The sequence below is a fragment of the Barbatula barbatula genome, assembly GCF_947034865.1.
Source record: "Barbatula barbatula genome assembly, chromosome: 8".
Classification (NCBI taxonomy): Eukaryota; Metazoa; Chordata; class Actinopteri; order Cypriniformes; family Nemacheilidae; genus Barbatula; species Barbatula barbatula.
Genome location: NC_136771.1, coordinates 12,174,314 through 12,195,813, shown reverse-complemented (window position 1 = coordinate 12,195,813; position 21,500 = coordinate 12,174,314). Strand labels below are relative to the sequence as shown.

Here is a 21,500-nt window from a genome sequence, read left to right as displayed (position 1 = left end):
AATAAAACGCTGTAACAATCACATTGTGAAACCAAAATGTTTTTTATGCTATTTACCTCTTTTAAACAATTAACATATACAGAAAACTCAACCTCGGGGGAAACAATGGGTCAAGTGTTGTCGACTTCACGCGGGCCTGCGCAGACTGATCAGTGATCAATGGCAACAAATTTCCGCGAGAGTGATTAGAAAGCACCGCTTGCTCTTTCCGGCGTGATGAACTCAAGTCTGGCCCAAAAGGCACTTCCACGTCCCCTTGTGGATTCGTGCCTAGTGCCCTATATGTCTGCACTTCCTGACGTCACCAAGTGTGGACTCGGAGGAGGTCCACATGACCGGAATGCGACATTTGGGACAGGGCCCGTGTTGTATCGACAGTGGGGTCCTGACAGCGTCGCCGCGCGTTTAGATGACGTATGTATGTATGTGAGTTTCAACAGCTGATTGGGAGAGGTCGCAGTTTATCAAACAACTCACAACACAAACCTGATACAAATGTCCTTTCGGCGTTTATCGTGACTTCTACACTGAAACGTTTACGGAATGACTTAGTCTGGTGAGTGTCGGTGATTGTTGTGGTCTTTACGTAAGGTCAGGGAAGGAAGAGATTTGTTTTTGCTAAGTCAGTGCCACTGTGTAACGTATTACCTGTTAAATTTCGATGTCAGCCAGTTATGTAGGAATTGTATCTTACTAAATATTAAAAACGTATTAAACGTAGTAACGGTGTTTGTATTTATTAATTTTCTTAGTTGTGCCGTGCTACTAGGTATGTTTTAATTCATTGTTGCTCTTTCTGTTAGCATATGTAGCTGGCTAGTAGCTAGCAGGCAGTTACGTTTCAGCTTAATTTTAGCTATTCCTTGCTCAATTTCACTTCCCAGGAATGCCAGACCAATTTTAATTATATTTGGAAAAGGAAAACGCGCTACATTAGAAAAGCAATTATGATCATAGAAAACGAGGCCGGACGTTTAAAAGCCATAGATATTGAAAGTATTAATAGAACTATTCAAATAATTCTTTCATATAACTTCCCAATTTTTTAGGGAATTGGGTGGTATTAATTCCTTAATACTTAAATGTGATTATGACCGCAAAAAACTATATAAATCTATAAACATAATTTTTGTACCCGTAATATCCCTTTGTAGAACTGCAGATATGAAACTCTTGGAAATAAATCTTTATTTTACAAAAATTGGTGGAAGAAAGGAATGTGGTATGTGCTTCACATATTGGATAATACTTGATGTACAAGAATGTCTGTTCCAAATTCAACATATATGATCCTAAACAATAAAACAACACTGTCGGAGCAGTCCCTCAGTCGATAATCCAGGTGTCAAACAGTTTGTCTCAAAGCAATGTAATGAGTAATCCCTAGTCTTCCAAAGCTTTTGGTTAATGGGCTTGCGATCACCACTTTAATCTTGCCCAATACATAAAGCTTTTGTTAAAGAGCTTTATCCTTGTTTTTCAAGTTTTTTAAACGATGATATAAAAATATTTCCAAATTTCCATTTCCACCTGGCAAAGGAAATCCATTCATGTATCTATCCTTCTAGAGAATTTTGAAGATGTCGATTTGGTTCTATAGTAGACTAGTAGACAGTTGCTCATTTTGTGTTGATAATATTGAAACAACCCAACTTTTTTTTCACTGTATGTTTGCTTATGTATTTAGGGAGGATTTGGAGGTTATTCTTAACTTCGAAGCGTTGTTTACATACATAGTGGGTGATACAATAATTTTGTTGGAATTTTGCCTTTTTTAAATAATTGTTCATTAGTTTAACTAAATAAACTTCACATTTAATAAAAGTTTATATCAGTTCCTCGTTTAATGCCGACCCTTCTCTTTTTGTAGTTATATCTTACTTCACATTGTCTGTGGTGCAATACATTCCCACCATGGATAAGATTTTGGAGGCACTGGTCAGCTCCTCCCACCCTGTGACAGTCAAACGTGCTATTGTGAAAAAAGTAATGGAGGCTGCAGAAAAAGAGGTGACAGAGGAGCAATGCCAGGCCTTGTACCATCTCACTGCCCGTCTTATTCTCGTGGGCGAGGATGCTTTTCAGCGACAGGTCGGTCTCCAAGTGCAGGAGGCCTATGCACGCTACCACCGTGATGAGTTTGCAAGCTTTTTCAGCAAGGAGTATGTGATTGGTCTCCTTCAGCAAGGTTATGGCTCTTTGGACAGCAGAGACCCGGCCATCCTGGACTATCTTCACAGCTCCCTGCGGCTGCTCATCAGTTGCCCGGCCGTGTTAGAGTTGGCACCACTGTTACAGACAGAGGTCCTCCGGATCATCTGTGAACGGCCAGAGCCAGCAACCTGTGCCAAGCTGGCCATCATACTGACGGACTTCCCCCAGTGCATTCCACGAGAGAAGGCAGGAGTTCTCTTCTGTCAGCAGCTTGTACGTACCTTTGCGTATTTCCATTGTTCTGCCTCTGAAGAGCGGGAGTTGCGGGAGTATGTGACCCAGGTGACCAGGTTAAGCACGCTGCTTCAGGGCATCTGGAAGGCAGAGACGGCCACACTGCTGCCCTCGCTTCAAGAGGTGTTTGCAATCATCTCTGCTACAGGTCAGCAAGCCCCTTCCTTTCTTGTCTTATGGAGAAATTTACATTATGATGTTGTGGTTTTATGATATTTCAAGTAAAGATTCCTAGTCAAACATTTTTACATTGTAAGGTTGTAGTCCATATATGATGTTAAGTTCAAGTGTGTATCAAGTTAAAGTGGATTTAAAGGGTTATATGGGAAAATAAGTTATGTTAATCAAAATGTGTTACCATTTTGCGCTGTGACAATTCACAGGGCAAAGACAAAAACATTTAGGGTTGGCCTCTTCTTCGTTAGGCCCAGTGTCTAAGCTTTGCCCTTGAGTATCTTGTGTACACAAGTGTAATAATATTAATAATAATAGTATTACAAGTCTGACGATCTAATTTAAATGATTCTAAATAGCTTAAGGTTACAAATTACATAACAAATTATGACCTAAAAGTTTAAGTTAAATGAGATGTACACGTTTTAATGAGATTTCTTTTATTTCTATTGCAGACCCTTCATTTGAACCCTCCCTTGCCCTGGCAAGCCTGGTCCAGCACATCCCTCTGCAAATGATTACAGTCCTCATCAAAAGCCTGACTACTGACCAGAATGTCAAAGATGCCAGTATGACACAAGCTCTCTGCAGGTCAGACCAAGTGTTTACTGTGTCAAGCCTGCGAATAGTGCTCTTGTGTTTTAAAGGCCTATACCCAACTGCTTGGTGAATGGCCTGATGTATTTTAAATGCTCAGTGGTGATGTGTTATTGGGGGGTTGTGAATATTGAGGTCAAAATGTTGGCAACTTTTTTGCGTTTCTGTTATGTAATGCTTTAACTTAACGTGACACACTTTGACCTTTTTCTCTTGCTCTGTTTCTCTTTCAGGATGATTGACTGGTTGTCCTGGCCTTTGGCCCATCATGTGGACACCTGGGTCATTGCTTTATTGAAGGGACTTGCTGCTGTTCAAAAGTTTACCATTCTCATAGATGTCACACTGCTTAAAATTGAGCAGGTTTGTCTGTATTTACTCATGTAGAAGCTTATGTGGTTATTCAGAGAACCACAGACAGAAGGGAATATGTACAAATGAGGAGTATGAGACAGCCTACAATCGTATTAGAAAGCTATTTAGTTTAAATTTCTGTTTAGTGGTACATCTCTTCATCTGTGCTTGTTTATGAATGTTTGTTTGCAGGTCTTTAATCGTCTCTGGTACCCCATTGTGAGACAGGGAGCGCTGGTGGTTCTCTCACACATGCTGCTTAGTTTCCAGCACTCTCCTGAAGCCTTCCACTTAGTAAGGCCATCATAAACCATTGCTTTACTTTAATCACTCCAGGAACCTCTAGAGAATTGTAGAATTGAATGTACAATTTTTGCACAGTTTTATTTCACATTAATTTTATAATATTCACTAAGCATTTGCTGATTCATGATATAAATCAAATTAGAAGTGCTTTTAATACTGTATATTGCATGCATTATAAAAGTGATGTTCAAAATATTTTTGATAAGAAAATTAAAAAAATACTGTCTGGGGGAAAACTGACCAGTAATTTAGATTTTTTCTTTAACAAACATGATGTTTACAATTGTAGTTGTAATAAATAAATGAATAAAAATAGGGAAAAATATAGCTGAACGAAAAAAAAGCATCATCGATGGGATAATTGAATCTCACCAAAAACTAAAATTCATATTAAAGGAAAGGTTCATCTCAAAATCAAATTGTGTTATTGTTTTACTCACCCACATGTTCAACATGTTATAAGACCTCCCGGCGTCTTTGGAACACAAATAAAGATATTTATGGTGACATCCGAGAGATTTCCAGGCCTCCTCCTTGACATCATGGTTATAGTCAAGATCCAGAAAAGTACTAAAGACATTGTTAAACAGGTCAATCTGCTCATTTTTCTATTGTGCGAAAACAAACCAAAATAACGACGGATGTCACCTAAAATATCTTTATTTTTGTTCCGAAGATGCCGGGAGGTCTTGAAACATGTTGTACGTCATGTGGGTGAGTAAAGAATAACACAATTTAGATTTTGAGGTGATCTTTTCCTTAAAATGATAACTAATATTCTCTAGTGGCTGCATTTATTGCATTTTATTTGATCTATTCTCTTTTATACCAGGTAGTACCCCACATTGTGCCATTGGTGCAATCTTTGAAGAATGATGGCCTTCCCAACAGCAAAACCTTCCTGCTGCAGTTTGCGGAACTCATCCACTGCATGATGTACCAATATTCTGGATTCCCAGACCTCTATGACAGCATTCTTGAATCCATCAAAGTAAGACAGGATGTTTCATTAGCTAACTTGCATACTTTGTTTTATTTAAAGGGGTTAAGACACCTCATTAACATCTGGTTCTCTTTTAGGACCTGCCTAAACCTAATGAAGAGAAGATTAAATTTGTTCTGAACCAAAGCGCCTGGACCTCACAGTCCAACTCATTTGCCTCAGGCTTGCTCAAGCTCGCAGGCAAATCAGAAACGGGGAAGACAGGACTTGTGAATCTGGGCAACACATGCTACATGAACAGCATCATCCAGATTTTATTTATGGCTACGGAGTAAGTCTGTCATCTTTTTTCTTGTATTAGATTTGCATCTTAACTTTTATGTAATTAGTTCAGCTGTTTTTAAGCTTTTTACATGTAGTGAAATTCATAATGCATAAATGATTCTCCAACATTTAAATATTTTCCATTAAACTATTCAACTTAAAGATATTTCTCAGCTCTGACAGTTTCCCTTTAAAAGTTTCAGACGACAGGTTTTGTCACTGCATCTGAATGGCTCCAACACCCTTATGAAGAAGCTCCAGCTTCTTTTTGCTTTCTTAGCCCACACACAGGTTTGTTTACCTTCTGTGCAGGTTGTCTGTTTGTAATATAGAATGTTGCAGAAATAGCTGATCTTTTAGTCTCTTAATTGTCCCAAAATATCTTAATACCCCCAAATATAAAAGTAAAACATCAGAAAAGGAGATTTTTCCCATAATTTGTTTTTGCAAGCATTTACAACAAATGAGGACTGGGGCTTTTGAATGGTTCACGCATAAATTAAAATGTATTAAATATTTAAACATTATTATTTACATGGCTTTCTTTGTCTTAGTACTTTGTTTTCAGGCGCTATTGTTTTGATTTTAGCTTTCACTGGGAGTGGATTGTCACTTCCAAGTCTCAAGAGGACACAAAGGCTTCATAAAATAACTTAATGGGACTCCTGTTGCTTATTTGGTTTCTCAGACAGGATTTAGATTAAGCAAAGAGTAGGCCTTCGTTAAGATAAGACATTTAAGTTGCTTTTATACTGTACATATGCCCATGGCTTCGGAAAGCATACAAATGTTTGTTTATGCAATGTATTTTAAAGGATAGTTCACCCAAAAATGAACATTCTGTCATGTATTACTCACTCTCTAGTTGTTCCAAACCTGTATACATTTCTTTGTTCTGATAAACACAGAGAAAATATTTGAACGATTACTTGTAACCAAACAATTCTTCGACCCTATTGACTACCACAGTAGGAAAAAATACAATGCTAGTCAAAAGTGCCCCAGGACTGTTTTCTGTCCTACATTCTTCAAAATATCTTCTTTGTGTTCAACAGATGATTCTCTGACTTTAAAACCAAATGCGCATGCATCGAAGTGCTCTCGTGAACGTGCACCATAGACTGTCAAGACAGAGGAGAATATATCGATTAAAGTCGTTGTTTTGGTTTGTTTTTCACACATAATGTATTCTCGTCGCTTCAAAAAATTATATTGAGCCACAGTGAGCGGATTGACCAATTTAACCATGTCTTTAGTACTTTTCTGGACCTTGACATTAACTATAACCATTATGTCTATGAGAAGGCCTGGAAACCTCTCTGATGCCACCTATAGGGATAGTTCACCATAAAATGAAAATTCTGTTATGAATTACTCACTCTCTAGTTGTTCCAGACCTAAGTAAATAATATTTAAAGGTGGGGGGGTCCTTTTTTTTTAGTCGTTGTTGATGTTCAAATCACCAAAACAAACACTTTTGCAAACAACCCACACCCATCTTTTGCTTTCGTCAGCGCTCGGCTCAACTAATGTCCTGTGAGCCTTACTGCTGATTGGCTACAAGGTTGTTTTGGTACTCGGCCCGACTTTGTCTAAACAAGCGAATTTGGAAATCGGACACCCGTCTATAAATATTTATTCTTACAAATTCTTACAAGTATCTTTCTCTGTGTTCATCAGAACAAAAACATATGGATTTGGAAAAATTCGAAGGTGTATAAATGATGACAGAATTTGAAGTGAACTATCCCCTTGATATATATCTTACTTTATTATAGTCTTTATATACTCTTTAGTGCCACTAATGCGGTTAAGGAATTAAAAATGTTAATATATGGAGCATATCAGGGATATCCACAACATAAAAGTACATACTCCCTTGCACGGAAACAAACTGGATGATACATTTATGAAATAATAGTTTATATCGTGGCTGTCTTTCTGAAACCTTGTATTTCTATATTCCGTATTCTTTGCCCTTTGTGTTTGACACCGGTTTATCCAAATATCTAATCAATTAAAAGTATTTTAAAAAGGGCTTGTCAACAATGACAACACTGTTAATCATTAAACAAGTACAGTGCTTTTCCATTTCCTATAAAACTTTGAATTTGGACAGCGGTGGTATTTTCACCTAACCCTTAAAGCCAAAAAATTTTCATGAATTTCAGTTCAGCTTTAACACAAATCTAGTAGGGCTTTTTGTTATGAGATGAGAAATGCATTTAAAAAATTTATGAAAAACTTTAATGCTGTTTTTGTTCTCTATTCATTGTAACCACACAGAATAAAATACTATAGTAATTGCATAGTAAATGACCAAACTTTAGAGTGATTCTTCCTTAATGTCTGTTTATCATTGACTGTTATCTTTATGTGTATTCACCAGAGAGCGGCTTATTCACCGAGGAATTTTTTGGAGGTATCTCGACCGCCCTGGTTTACAGCTGGATCCCAGCAAGACTGCTCTGAGTATTTACGTTTTCTGTTGGACAGGTAATCGGTCTTTCAATATGGTTACAAAAATAAAATAAATTAAAATTTCATAGTAACAGTTTGTGCAATACATAAATTTTTTATCAAAAATTAAATGCACTTTTTGACTCACAACAGCAGGGGGAGTTGTTTGTAAGCCATAGGCTTCACAAAGTTTTTCCTCTGTTTATTTGTCCTGTCAAGGTTGCATGAGGAGGAGAAGACCCTCTCTGCCCTTCAGGTGATCAGTACAAAACCTGAACCTGCTTCCCCATCTGCTGAAACCGTTCACAGTGCTGCAGGTCAGCCGGTTGCTGACGCGCCATCAAGCTCTGATCCCATGGTTGCCAAAGAAGATGGACACACTCTCGTGGAGCGTATGTTTGGTGGAAGACTGTCAACAGCCATCCGTTGCCTGAAGTGCCACAACCTGTCAGAAAAAGAGGAGCCGTTTACAGATCTCTCCCTTGCCTTCTGCCCCTCGATGTCCCAACCACAGGGCCCCACTGATGAGTATAAAAGCTCCTCCAATGTGGGTCCCTGCCAAGGGGCAGTGAATGGGGGCAGCGAAAGCTCGGAGAGTTCTGCAAAAGAAGCAGGAACAAGGATGGATAGGCCTGTGGCGGAGCCCACTTTGTCTGTACCAGATTTAGTAGACTATTTCCTGGCCCCAGAAATCCTGGAAAATGACAACTGCTACTTTTGCGAACACTGCGGCTCGCTCCAGAGAGCCGAGAAGGTCATGCGGGTGGTGGCAGCGCCCGAGTACCTCATTCTGACTCTGCTACGTTTTTCATATGATGCCATGTGCCACGTACGTCGCAAGATAATGGACAACGTAGGCATCCCGCTACGCATGTGCCTGCCCTTGTGCCAACCTGCCAGCTGTGCTTCATCTTCCTCAGATGCAGCTTCACCTTCCTCATCCGAGTCACCCGACAGTGGTGAGAATCTAGCTAAGAAACTCAAGCCTTCTCAGAAAGAAGAGGGTCTGACGGACAGCAGGACGAAAAGCGAGAGAACCGAAAGTGGTTTGGAAACGCTTCCGGTGCCGTATGTTTTAAGTTCAGTTGTAATGCATTCTGGTATGTCTTCTGAGAGCGGTCACTACTACTCATATGGAAGGAATGTGAGTAGTACCGATGAGTATGTAGCTCACCCATGTCCTAACAATCTGGAAGGTTCAAGCCTATCACAAGAAGAAATGGGGTATGCAGACCACAAGCCCATCGACTGGGTCTTGTTTAATGACAGCCGAGTGACTTTTACAAACTTTCAGTCATTGCACTATGTCACAAGTCGCTTCCCTAAAGACACAGCCTATGTTCTGATCTATAGAAAACAAGAAGTTAATGGACAAGAAAGTAACGTAGGGGCAGTAGTTAATGGCTCCAGACTGAATGGAGAGCCACCCCTACAGAAAGAGCTGATGGATGCTATTACCAAAGACAATAAACTGTTCTTACAGGTGGGAACATATCACTTTACACTTTTCCTTTGATTGATGAGATTTTCTAACTTTCCATGTTTTTCTCCAAGTTTGCGATTATTATAAGTTTATATAAAATAACATTCTGGCGGCCATCAAAGTTTTCTGAAAGTGATAAAACATGGGCATGGGCTTGCAATTGTTTTCAAATCGCTGACAGGTAAAGAGTTAATTCATGCTGCTTCTAAAAAGTAAGGTGACAGCCATCAAACAGTCCCTCTCATTTGTTCTTTGCCCTGAGTAATGCAGATCAAAGTGCCTCTTGTGTTGGCAGTGCATAGCGTTTGGGTGAACTTTTGCTGACAAATTAGAGCAAACTTTTTTTATCCCGACTTTGTTCATTTTTCTTTCAAAATTAGATAAGAGAACCTTACGCTGGTGCGAATGATACCAGGAAACCCATCTGAAGGAACATTTTGTTTGTGGGGACTCGCCCTTATTTCTGGTTCTGCAACTTTTTTCTTAACTATCCAGTGCACAAGTGGTTTATGTAACCACATCCAGAGTTTAAAAGTATATTTGTTACTTTCCTTCTAGGAGCAGGAGCTAAATGCCAGAGCCAGGGCTCTCCAAGCGACTTCGGCCTGCTCATTTCGGCCCAATGGTTCTGATGACAATGAGCCCCCTGGCAGCTGTGGACCCTCAGGTGGAGGTGGAGGAGGAGGAGGCTTCAATACCATCAGCAGACTCGTCTTCTAAGAACGCGTCAACACTGGGCGGACTCAATTTTGTGTCCTAATTACACTTATATGGTGCCACTTCAGATCCCATTAGTCTTTTTTGTGGTTTGCATGCATTTTTTGCTTTTCTTTAAAGTTTAATGAATCAAGTACTACAAGTCAAAAATTGGCATGCAATAAATTTGTACAGAATACTGTCATTTTGGTCACAACCTGAGAACTTTTGTTCCTTTTTTAAACAACACATCATGAGGCAGAGCATAATTGTAAAAATTGAATATTTTTGGATCAAACAGTTAACTATGTGCATGAATTTTTAATCGGAAGTTCTTTAACTTCTGGTTTTGGTATTATAGTTGTAGTTGTTTTAGCGATTATTTAATTGCACTTAAGTTATTTAATTCAGGGAAAATGTTTTTACATTTTTAGCTGATTTATGTGCCTTTGAATTCTTAAGATTTCTTCGAATTATTTGACTGGATAGAAAAGAACCTTGCTCTTGCTGTACAGTGTCAATGTGTAATGATTGTTTTTGCCCTTTAGTAAAGAACACTCCTCAATGAACTGTGGCTATTAGTTATTCATTCTTAATTAACACCCTAACAGTTCGGTTTTTTACATTTACTGGTGCAAAATGTCAAAAGACCATACATTCCACCTTTGGTGCTTAGCAGTGTTACAAATAGGTAAAATTACTATTCATTGTGTTTTTATAATAATTGAATTGAAGACAATTACACTACACTCAGAGTCTTACTCTTTAGCTTCCATCGATAACCAAAGCAGAATGTAAACAAGTGTTTTGTTTGGGAACAGGATATTGGAAGTTGGTAGAAATAGCACAAGGCATGAGGTCTGTTTTTTACTATCAAAGCAGGAGACCTCTGTCAGTCACCTTGTGGTCATCAATCTATAAGTAACCCTCCAGTCCTCCTACGTCCTCTCTTTGAACCACTGTGCCCCTATTCTTCAGCTCAAAGTTCTGTTAAAATCAGCACAGCACCACCAGCCTAGCACATTAGCTTGTGACCTTCCTGTTCGAAATGAATAGACACTATAATCTGTGAAGCTGTTCACTGTCTGGAGATGCACATTTCTTGATAGAAGAAAACCAATATAGGCCTATGTGATGTAGTAAAACAGGGCTTGTGGTTTTGAGATGAGGGCACCTTCAGTCTCTCACAGAGCCATTAGCTTTATAACATGTTGTGAGCTGCAGTGTTGCACCACTCAAGCTGTCCCTAAGACAATTTGGTAAAATCAATGACTCTCAATTATTCAACAACTGAGGCTTACACGTTTCCTTGATAGACCACTCCCACTTACATGTGAGGAGTGGGAGTATTAAATGATTTTAATTATTTGGGATTTTTTACATGTTGCATTATGTCTGGGTTTGCAATTAAATAAAACTTGTAAATTATGTTTTTTGGGGAGTATTAGTGCACACACAGATCATATGCTTAATATAAATTCTAGCCTACACTGTCACTACATATTGTTATCATAAAGTGTGAAATTCACCATCACAATTTAATATAACCCCTCTTTTTAACTTTTAATTGAACTTAATTTAAAAGTTTACCCAGCACCTTTTGCTATTTGCTTTTAACATTAACAACAGCCCTGTAGGCATTTTTGATTTTGTAATTTCAATAAATACATTATTTACTATTTGAATTTGCTTATTTACATCAATGAAATATACCGTTTCTGCCAATCCAAATTAAACAGGAATGGTCTAGTTTTACAATTTCTTAATATCACTGTTAAAATGACATAATCATTTTCTCACCCGCATATCATTCCAAATATGACGTTCTTCTGCAGAACACTTTTTGGTAACCAAACTACAGTGGACGCCACTGACTTTCATTGGACGCATAACTAGAACATTTCTCAAAATATTTTGTGTTCCACAGGAAAAGTCGTATGGGTATTGACAAATAAACCATAAATATGTCCTAAGTTGCGACGACAGCAAACTAATTTGAACACAAACTGTTAATAATATCATATTTTATATTATTAATATGTATATTTATTATATAAAATAGCATAGAGATTTATCTTCATTGGTCGTTTGTTGGGTTTATACAACTATAGCCTACATAGATTTTGAAGGTGAATAACTGGTGACAAGATTTTCTCTAAGATCAACTATACATCGAAAGCAGCTTTTTCCTGCACTTGAACCTGGCCAGGGTACTTATCTCATATAGGCTATATATATATATATTTTTTGTGAAAAAGCAGTTGCAGTAGAGACATATTTAGGAAATATGATAATCAAATGTACTACTTAAATGTTTGCTCAAAAAAGCGTATTTACATACATACTACCTCCAGTGGACTGGAATGTTAGTGCACTTCCATAAATCCAGACGCGAAAGATTATAGGATGTTAAACCGACTAAATAAATTCTTCGCACTGCAAATCTGATCACTCAGTAGGCACAACGATACAGAGATAACTGAGGCGTTTAGCATTACAAAAACATTCCAAAGATGCCAATCCCACAAACTTTTATGAATGTGCTTTTCTTTAACTTTTTCGACACATTGCTAGTAATTATCACTGAAATAATCAGTAGTTCTTAATAATACTTTAGTGCACTTGCTTACTTTTCAAAGAGCCCCATTTTGAATCTTTATATTACAGGCCCCATATATTTGTATTATTTAAGATTAAACCGAATTTAATAATAAAAACACGTTGTTTCTTAAATGACTGATAAAACGTGATAAACTAAAGTAATTTATTATTCTCTTTGATGGTTGGGATAAGCGCAGGCTAAAAGTGTGACAGCATTCTGGTAAGTGTAGTATGCACATGAGCATTAGCGTTCAAGACATTGTCGCTTTCCTCAACGCGTTTTTTTAAATCACAGTCTATTATGACCAAACCAAAGTCCCGCGTTTCTATCCGGAACATGTGTAAGATATTTGTTTACGGTGATTCAGACCACTGAGAAATAAGAGCCACGATCCCCGTGTTTCCTTTCTGACGGGGCAAAACTCCAAGACTACATTTCCCATGATGTAATGTTCTTTATTCTCTGTCTTGTCCGACGTCTCCCTGCCTCCACAGGCCAGAGGAGGCTGAGTTTAGGGAAAGTATCGACGTTTATGCTTGTCAATCATCGAGGAACCGTGGGGAGTGAAACTGGAGGGAAGGTCGACGGTCGAGGAGGATTTCTAGTTCAAAAAGCACTTCGGCGCCAACGCGACCACAATGTTTTGGAAAAATATGGGAGAACTGTATATGTTTTTAAGGAAACTGTTTGGTTTTACTTTGAAATAAGGAAAGCTTTCGCTACGGTGAACTTGGCGAGCGCCAGTCGCCGCTTCGTTGTGTTTCAGCTCGGGAAAACGAAAACAGTGGATTACTTACGACAGCAAAGTGTGTAAACTAAGAGACGGATATATTTGAGTTGAAGTACACTGTGTTTGATATATTTCGCCCGTCAGAGGAGAGGATTCAACCCAGAAGAGTTTGTGAAAGCAGTGTCGCTGTTGGGAAGCTCTCTTCTTCCAGTGTGTGGACGTGCTGGAAACCAGGAGTGACGGTATTTTCATATCGCTTTGAAACCTTTAACGTTACTCGTAACACGCCGGCGCAATGTCCATCTCACATTTCGGGACTTTTCTTTGATGTTTTGCAGGTCGGAGCGCAAGTTGCGTTATTCCCGAAAGGCTACAAGAAAATGAGCGGAGGAGATGTGGTGTGCTCGGGGTGGCTCAGAAAGTCTCCACCTGAGAAAAAGTTACGGCGTTATGTAAGTACGCTTTTAATCGCATTCAAATGCACGCAGACCGCAGAACTGTCGGCAAAAGATTCATGCAAATGTGCCGCTTGCTTTCTAACAAGCGCTGGTCAGTCATTACCACAGGACCGGACGCATTTGCTTTGTGTGTTTCAGAAGGGCAAACATTTCAAGAATAGCTTTCAAATCAGGTCCGGTCCCTTAAAATATACGCGTGAGTGTGTACGGGGACTTCGGCGTTGTGTGCTAATGGCACTAAAATAGTTGTTTGCGCAAAACCCCTTTTGTTTCGTCACCATTGTATGTGTGAGACACGCCTACCCGTGCTATGTGAGAACATTTTGGGGTTGTTTATTGAGTCTATGTGCGTTTGTGAATGCAAATGGCAATGAGTAACTGCGGCATGACCTGCATTAGCGGGAGTCATGCATCACCTCTGGTACTCTGTTAGTATACGGATTGTATGCGCAATGTTTGGATCTGTGAACGTGAAATAAGAGCTTAATGTTGTTCAGGTGATGTGATTAATAGTAAACAAAAGTGATTGTTTACTTGGATTGTGATTTGTGACATTCAGAAATGAAGTAGGCCTATGCATGTTGTGGCAATTTCTGTACAATAACTAATTCATCATGCATTTCATTCAGTGCTTAAAATACTCATGATCATCACGTTATTTTGAGACTCTTTTAGTGTCTTTTGGGGGGGAAACCAAAACATGTTTTTCTGGTTTACAAGACATGTACCTTTTCTATATTCAAGGATGATTAATAAAAAATAAAATATTTTCACCAAATCATCAAACATTCTGATGTTTGCTACTTTAGTTGCCTAGACAACTGAACACGAAACTATCCATTCTGTCTGTGCCTGATGAGTACTTTTACCGTGTGGTCTTCCCTTCCTTTTAGTGGTAATACACACTGATAATCTGTAATGAAATCACTCACTCACAACCCTGCCTGCTTTAATGCTTCAACCAAACATGTTAGAAATGTCCTCCAGGCTCATGTGATGCTTTTTTATTGGATTCCTTTAATCTAGCGAAGCTCTGCTTGGAACACTGCTATTGAATTCATATTTCATCTTCTTATTTCAACTGATGGAGCCATGTGTTTTTTCTTTGCATTTAGTAATATTTTGATCGCTAAAGGCGTATGTGAATAGTTTGCATTAGGGCTGCACAACGATTAATCGCAACTAATCGTTTGCGATCGTTTGTTTACATAATATATGTTGGTATACTGTGTATAATAATGATGTCATATATATAAATGCACACACATGCATGTATCATTTTAAATATTTATATATAATATAAATTATGTATAAATATAAAAATGTATGTAAAAATACACATGTAAATATTTCTTAAATGTATACATACATGTGTTTGTATTTATATATAATTATTAAACACAGTGTAAACAAAAACGTTTATTCTGCAAGTGATTAGTGGCGACTAATCTTTACACCGCCCTAGTTTGCATCTGGCCATATAGTTGGTTGATAAAATTGTATAGGATCGTAAGACACAGAAATCTGTACAGGGTGTGATTTTTGCATGCATTTAACTGTATGTCAGGTCTCCAAATCGAATTAAAATGACTACCAAGCCTATCCACACAATCCTATTAGAAGATTACAAGCAGTCAAGAATCTAGTGCTTTGTTGTACCACAAATTTGATTGGTCTTTAGAGTTGGGTACAGGCTGGAGAAAAGTCATGATTGACAGACCTTTTGTAAAACCTGCACTACACTTTTATTTTTGGACTACTACTTTCCCTAATTGGGTGGGGAAATGACTTGAAGTGTAGTCTTAAAAATGATCAGCCTACAGTGCATGGATATGGTCTCTCTCGAAGTATCAGTGTATTGAAAGTGGTAGGTAGGTGATAGGTGGCCTTTGTTTTGACATTGTCATATGCGTAGACATTTGCAATTTATTTTCAAGTTCATTTTATTATGCTATGGATCGTCCAGCAATATAGAGCAGATCTTAAGGGTCAAAAGTCTGTTGTGTTCTTTACAGTGTGGCAACAGTTCAAGAGCAGAGTAGATCATTTGACTCAACTGTTTACAGGGAAATGGTCTTGATGGATCGAAGTGCAGTGCTAAGGACCCTCACAGTTCAAGGCTGCTACACTGACCTGTTGTTAACAGCGTCTGTCCATGAGACATCAGATTGGAGGAATCATACGATTGTACACTGTGTCTTCCCACAACAACCACTTTGTAGTTTGTAATGCACAAACAACATAATGACGTTTGTAGAAAGTGTCCCAGAAGAACATTTTTTTGCATCTTTGCAATTTCCATTTGGCCTCATCCTCTCATTTTTGCAAACTTCCTCTTTCGCACCCTTCTTGTGAAACATTCAAGTGTAATTGGGAACAAGAACTTTGCAGGAATCTGGCAGTTTGCATTTTAGGTAAATATTAACATTCACATATTTTGTCACTTTATTATTTTTCAGTTATTTTGTATAATAAATCATTTTATTAAATCTAAATCATTTTATCACATTTGCACGCATGTTTTCTTAATTCTCTCAATGTAAATTAAACTTTTATCAATTTCAATTACCAAAATGTGGATGTGCCAATTTACTTTTTCAGTTCTGCTTTTCAGTAGCTTATTTCTGAGATTGTGAAATTGTTGCGCACAGTGGTATAAAACGGAGAAATAAGTGTCGAGGATGATTAAGGAATCTGAGCTAAACAGAAAGAAATGGACAGACCGATCAAGGACACCCTCCAGCCTTCTCTTTTAATGCAACTTAGCAAGCTACCAGGTGCTCTAACCATTTACAAAGGCCAGAAAGCCATTATCCGTGCCCTGCTGACCTCACTCGCTGCTAATCATGCTGTTGCATTTTTAAAGCTCTAGTGAAGTGCTCTGAAAAACAAAAGAATAGTTTTTTACTAGGTCATTACTTTATTTCTTTTCATCAGGATTCCTTAAATCTGCTTAGGTGGGGAATGTAGCCATGCAACTCTGCTGAAACAAACATGCACAGAGAGCAGAAACAAACAGTATTTGTGGCCGGGGTTATCAGCTTAGCTAGGTGCTGGTTCGGACATTTTTGCTCATTTGTTTTCTCTCCCCCTCTTCTTGTCGGTGTCGCTCCCACCCTGACCGGTCAGCCGTTTGTGTCCAGAGTCTGAGGCTGAGAGCGGAGCCCTGAAAATGGATTGGCTTTGCTATCAATTATTAATTGTAACACATAAGAAAAACGTTTTGCAATATTAATATGCTGTACTAATATAGGGAAGAACAAACATACTAAAAGTATCGGCCAAAGCTGAAACTTCTGGGCATACAGAAGCAAAAAAAAGCTCATTTTAAAGAAAGCGATGATTTGGAAAAACTGAAATTGGATAAACAGCGCTCTAGACGTAACATTTGAGAGAGGGGGCACCAGCCCTTACTTTGGTAGCACCAGAGTCATGGGGTGTGGTAACAAAAAAGAATCACTTAAACTTCATTCAAATGTGTTTAATACATTAATACATCAATTAGAAATGAATACAAATCATTTTTTATGATTTTTATTTCTATATGTAAACTCTCTTTCAACACTTTAATACCAGTGAGTGTTTTTGGGCCCGTTCTTTGTTGTTTGATGAACATTATAAACAGAGATTTATTATTCTGCTGCCCCTTTAAGAGCTAGCTCACTATACTGTAACACGCATGCCCACAACAATTTTGCTTATTTGTATTGTATGGATATTTGATTTAGCATTGTCTCCCAGCCTTTGCATCAAGGCACTGTACTGTATACAAAAGTATATAACCAAGAGAGAAAGCACTTTTAATGCATACTTTTGCCATAGTTATGTTGTCGTATAAGGTGTCTATAGGGTCGGTTCCAGGCACGTTCGAGCACCATAGGTGTGTGCCAATTCTCACGAGAGCCGTACGTTTTGCAATGTATGAGCGATTGTTGCTCGGTTGATGGGATTTTATTGGCAAGATGGGTTTGTTTTAGGATTCCAGGGGTGAGGGATTTCCCACAGTCTGCTCTCTAGAGCAGGGGTTCCCAAAGTAGGGGTTGGGATCCCCCGGTGGTGCAGTATGTATATATTGCATGTAATTTTCTTTAACTATATACAGGGTATAATGTAAATGCGTTATGAATATTTAATTATATTTCTAACCTTGATGTGAAAGTGTGACCAAATAAAAACGTAACAAATTATGTCATTATTAAAGGTTAAGGTTAAGGTGTCATGAATTGGCCCTTTTTATTATTTTATAGTGCTGTCTGACGTCTACTCATGACGTTCAGGTGTTTCAAAATCAATAAGTAATTGGCTATTTTCTACCCTGTCTGGAGGCCGGCTCAAGAAACGCTCGGTTTATATGGGCATTGAAGACTTGGAAGTAAACGCCCACTGCTATAATTGGATAACAGTTCCAAAAGACAGCAGTGTGCCAAGTGATGACAGTTTCACCTTAAACTTACAGAGCCTGTTTGCATGTTTTCATCTGGCAGAGATTCAGGTTTTAAGTAGATGTGTGTGCTCTTAAATGCGGGGGTATTTGTTCAGTCATGTACTTTCCCATGCAGAGATTAGATAAGTTCAAAATGGAAGGCTCACACTTCATTTCTTAGCTTTCTTTTTTCCCATCATGCAGTACATTCACACAGCAGTAGAAAAATACGACGGCCAGTTCTCTATTATTGGTGCCTACAGTTTATGCTTTAATATAAAGTACATACACGGATGTTGTTGATTAATAAAAAATTGTTGGTTGGACTCGCATCGCCATTGGTCTTCTTGAGTAAGTAATTTTGCAGTGCTGCAAAATAAAATAAATCTTTGTATAAAGGCAATATTATCCGTTTATAAGGACAGAAGGTTTTTAAGCTTCTCCTGTGCAGTGCCCTGCGGGGTGCTTTGATTAAATTGAATGCCGTTAGTTTTGATCACAAGCCATATTGATTTAGTTCTCAAGTAGATGTCAAGAATTTGTCACCACCAGTAAAGTTTGACTGTTTACCCTTATGCATTTTGCTTAATGGAATTAGGAGCTGTAAAAGAATGTAAAGAAGCTTAAGAAGGTTAAGGACATTTTACATTCTTGAGTTAAGTTTAATAAATAGGTTTGAACATTTTTTAGAAGGTAGTGTTCTAAGCACAGTTCCTCCACATAATCGTACACTGATGACCAAAGATGGTCCCTTAGGTTTGCCCAAAGAATGTTTAGTGCAGGACAGCATATCCAAAATATGTAAAGCTGAACTGTATTGACATTCAGGGCTCCAGACTGCGACTAAATGGTTGCATTTTGCGACCAGTTTTCAAGACAGCGCAAGAATTTTTTACAAGTACTCGTGCATGTGTGGCCTACAAATTTGGAATTTCTACTAGTTGTTATTTCATTAGAAAAGACTAGTAGAATGAGCCCGGCACCAGTGCTCACGTCGCAGTCACGCACAATAAAAATATCTTCTTTTGCGTTCTGTTAGAGGCTTGAAATGACTATAACACTGTGTCTACATCGAATACGACGTGACAAAAGACAATAGAACACATTAGAACACATTATAATTAAAAATTTTGTGCACACTGGAAGCAGCGCAACAATCCAATTGGAACAAGCTGTGTGTCAAGCAGCTTCCAGTGTGGACAAATTCAACTTTTTTTATGGGTTCTAATATGTTTTATTGTCTTTTGTCGCATCGCGCAGCGTCCGGTGTAGACATTGTGTAAGGGTGAGTTAATTATGACATGTTTATATAAAGTATACATTATTTATTTTTGGATGTCACTGTCACTTAAGTATTTTGGAGGCACCCCAAAGGTTTTTTCCGCAGAGATAAAAAGCCTCTTTGGACCCTCCCTCTCTCTCTGTCTCTCTGTCTCTCTGTCTCTCTGTCTCTCTCTCTCTCGCTCTCTCTCTCTTTCTCTCTCTCTGTCTCTCTGTCTCTCTCTCTGTCTCTCTCTCTGTCTCTCTGTCTCTCTGTCTCTCTGTCTCTCTGTCTCTCTGTCTCTCTGTCTCTCTGTCTCTCTGTCTCTCTGTCTCTCTGTCTCTCTGTCTCTCTGTCTCTCTGTCTCTCTCTCTCTCTCTCTCTCTCTCGCTCTCGCTCTCGCTCTCGCTCTCGCTCTCGCTCTCGCTCTCGCTCTCGCTCTCGCTCTCGCTCTCGCTCTCGCTCTCGCTCTCGCTCTCGCTCTCGCTCCCGCTCCCGCTCCCGCTCCCGCTCCCGCTCTCTCTCTCTCTCTCTCTCTCTCTCTCTCTCTCTCTGTCTCTGTCTCTGTCTCTGGCTCTGGCTCTCTCTGTCTCTGGCTCTGGCTCTCTCTGGCTCTCTGGCTCTCTCGCTCTCTCTCTGTCTCTGTCTCTCTGGCTCTCTGGCTCTTCAGCTGCAGTTCTACAGAAGGCTGTTTTCTGAGGTCCCTGACAGCAGCATGGTGACCATTTCCTGTGCTGCTGTGTTACCAATGCTGATGGATCCCAGATGGCTATTGAGAGTTTTCTCTTTTCTTTGTTTGGAATAAAGTCTAGTTATGGGCTCTACTTCATTAAATGAGGTGTATGTGAGAGAGAGTGATATGAGTGGGCTGCAGGGCCTGCGCTGGAAAACAGAGCCGACTGAGATTGAAGACTGTGTTTGGGCAGTTGTACTGACACTTCAGAATGACTGGCATAATAAGCTCCAGATCTAATAACTAAATTGACTCTAATAGAAAACACACGTGGCCTGGTGAGCATTACGTCACAGCTTGTCCCACTACTATACATTATAAATAATAGTAAAACATACTATTTTATTACGAAAAATATAACATATTAAAACCTATAAATGTTTATATATAATTTTAATTATATGTGTATATATACATGTATGTGTGCATGTGTGTTCTGTTTATAAATACAAGGTAAATATGCACAGTACACGTAGACATATATTATGTAAACAAAGACTTTTATTTTGAATGCGATTAATTACGATTAATCGTTTAACAGCTCGAAAAAATGAGGTAGGCTTGGACGAAGACTCACATTTGTGGTTGCTGAGATCACTCTACCAGCCAAATACAGATCATCTTATCATGATAACCTGGCTATTATCGGAAACATTTGGTTGCAGAAAAAATTAGTCATAGATGACAAATATGTCCCATCTGTAAACAACTGTTGCTGTTACGTTATGTCCATGCTAATAGGTGTCAACATAAAGTCCTAGGCCACTGTTGTGTCAATTGATTAGACAGACACATAGCCAGCAAAAAAAAGAATACTTTTTGCACCTCAAAACTTCAAGACACCAACCACAACGAAATAGAGCGGTTGGTGTTTGGAAAGTGGCTTGTTGAAATTGGAGACACCGGCCCTTAAGGAAAGGGTTTTTGGTTTTAGGATGTCCCAGTTTCTCTCTGTACCCAGTCTGGATCGCAGTGGGGTACTGGACTGCAGGAGGGGTCAGCCTGGAGTCAAGCCGCGAAATGCCGCCGCCGCCCCGTGTCATTTCTCGGGTTACTGCTAGTCTGCCGGGGCTCGGTTCACATTGGACTGTCCTCCCCCCACTTCACTGGCAGAGTGTGAGAGCGAGAGAAAGCTCTCAGTGGCGGTCCTGTGAGAGTGCTCTCTTTCTCCTGATTGCATTAGAAGGGCTGCTCACTGTGGTTTGATATCTCCAGCCTGGCATTGAGCCAACAGAGATACTGTTCATTTATATAGCAGCAAGAGGCAGAAATGCTTTCAGTATAGACCGTGCAATATACTCGCACTGTTTTTTCCCGATTTGAATCACCAATTTGTTGTGGACTCATTTGTCCACTTTCTGGATAGCTTGGAAAATCTTGACTTCCGTCTTATCAAGCCTTACATTATTAGTTTTTTTAAGCCAACTTTGGATTGAGTTTCTTTCCGCTCAAGGTCAGTATGGATTCCTTGAATTGAATCATTGCATGTTGTGTTGATTTTAGTGAAC

General features: G+C 39.0%; 2 protein-coding genes across 9 annotated transcripts in view; both read left to right on the top strand.

Moving 5' to 3' along the window:
• Positions 1-399: 399 nt before the first annotated feature.
• On the top strand, positions 400-10,352 carry usp38 (ubiquitin specific peptidase 38). Of its 3 annotated transcripts, none has more exons than XM_079462911.1 (12): positions 400-556; positions 1,871-2,596; positions 3,078-3,213; positions 3,453-3,582; positions 3,766-3,867; positions 4,712-4,870; positions 4,960-5,153; positions 5,344-5,437; positions 7,536-7,642; positions 7,826-8,830; positions 8,960-9,089; positions 9,648-10,352. In XM_079462911.1, the coding sequence occupies exons 2-12, from the start codon at positions 1,915-1,917 to the stop codon at positions 9,807-9,809; spliced, it is 2,901 nt and encodes a 966-aa protein (XP_079319037.1). In that variant the 5' UTR covers positions 400-556; positions 1,871-1,914; the 3' UTR covers positions 9,810-10,352. The 3 variants fall into 3 exon arrangements, with proteins under 3 accessions (XP_079319037.1, XP_079319035.1, XP_079319036.1); XM_079462910.1 differs by adding an exon at positions 1,688-1,736 and having other exon boundaries at positions 402-556; positions 7,826-9,089; XM_079462909.1 differs by having other exon boundaries at positions 7,826-9,089.
• Positions 10,353-12,577: 2,225 nt separating this feature from the next.
• Positions 12,578-21,500, top strand: part of gab1 (GRB2-associated binding protein 1) — a 55,333-nt gene continuing 46,410 nt past the window's right edge. For 3 of the 6 annotated variants that reach the window (XR_013787026.1, XR_013787027.1, XM_079462467.1), the window contains exons 1-2: positions 12,753-13,359; positions 13,456-13,569. Coding sequence is in view for 3 of the 6 variants with exons in the window: in XM_079462467.1 (XP_079318593.1) it covers positions 13,498-13,569 (72 nt within the window). In the remaining 3 variants the exon portion in view is untranslated. Of the gene's footprint in view, positions 12,607-12,752; positions 13,360-13,455; positions 13,570-21,131; positions 21,446-21,500 lie in introns of those variants that run through there. The other 3 variants (XM_079462468.1, XM_079462466.1, XM_079462472.1) reach the window with 3 other exon arrangements.

Excerpts from the sequence above, each read along its gene's own strand:
- usp38 (XM_079462909.1), top strand. The coding sequence starts at position 1,915 with ATGGATAAGATTTTGGAGGCACTGGTCAGCTCCTCCCACCCTGTGACA. Across the intron at positions 3,214-3,452 it reads ATGACACAAGCTCTCTGCAG|GATGATTGACTGGTTGTCCT; the intron begins GTCAGACCAAGT and ends TTTCTCTTTCAG. Across the intron at positions 4,871-4,959 it reads GCATTCTTGAATCCATCAAA|GACCTGCCTAAACCTAATGA; the intron begins GTAAGACAGGAT and ends GTTCTCTTTTAG.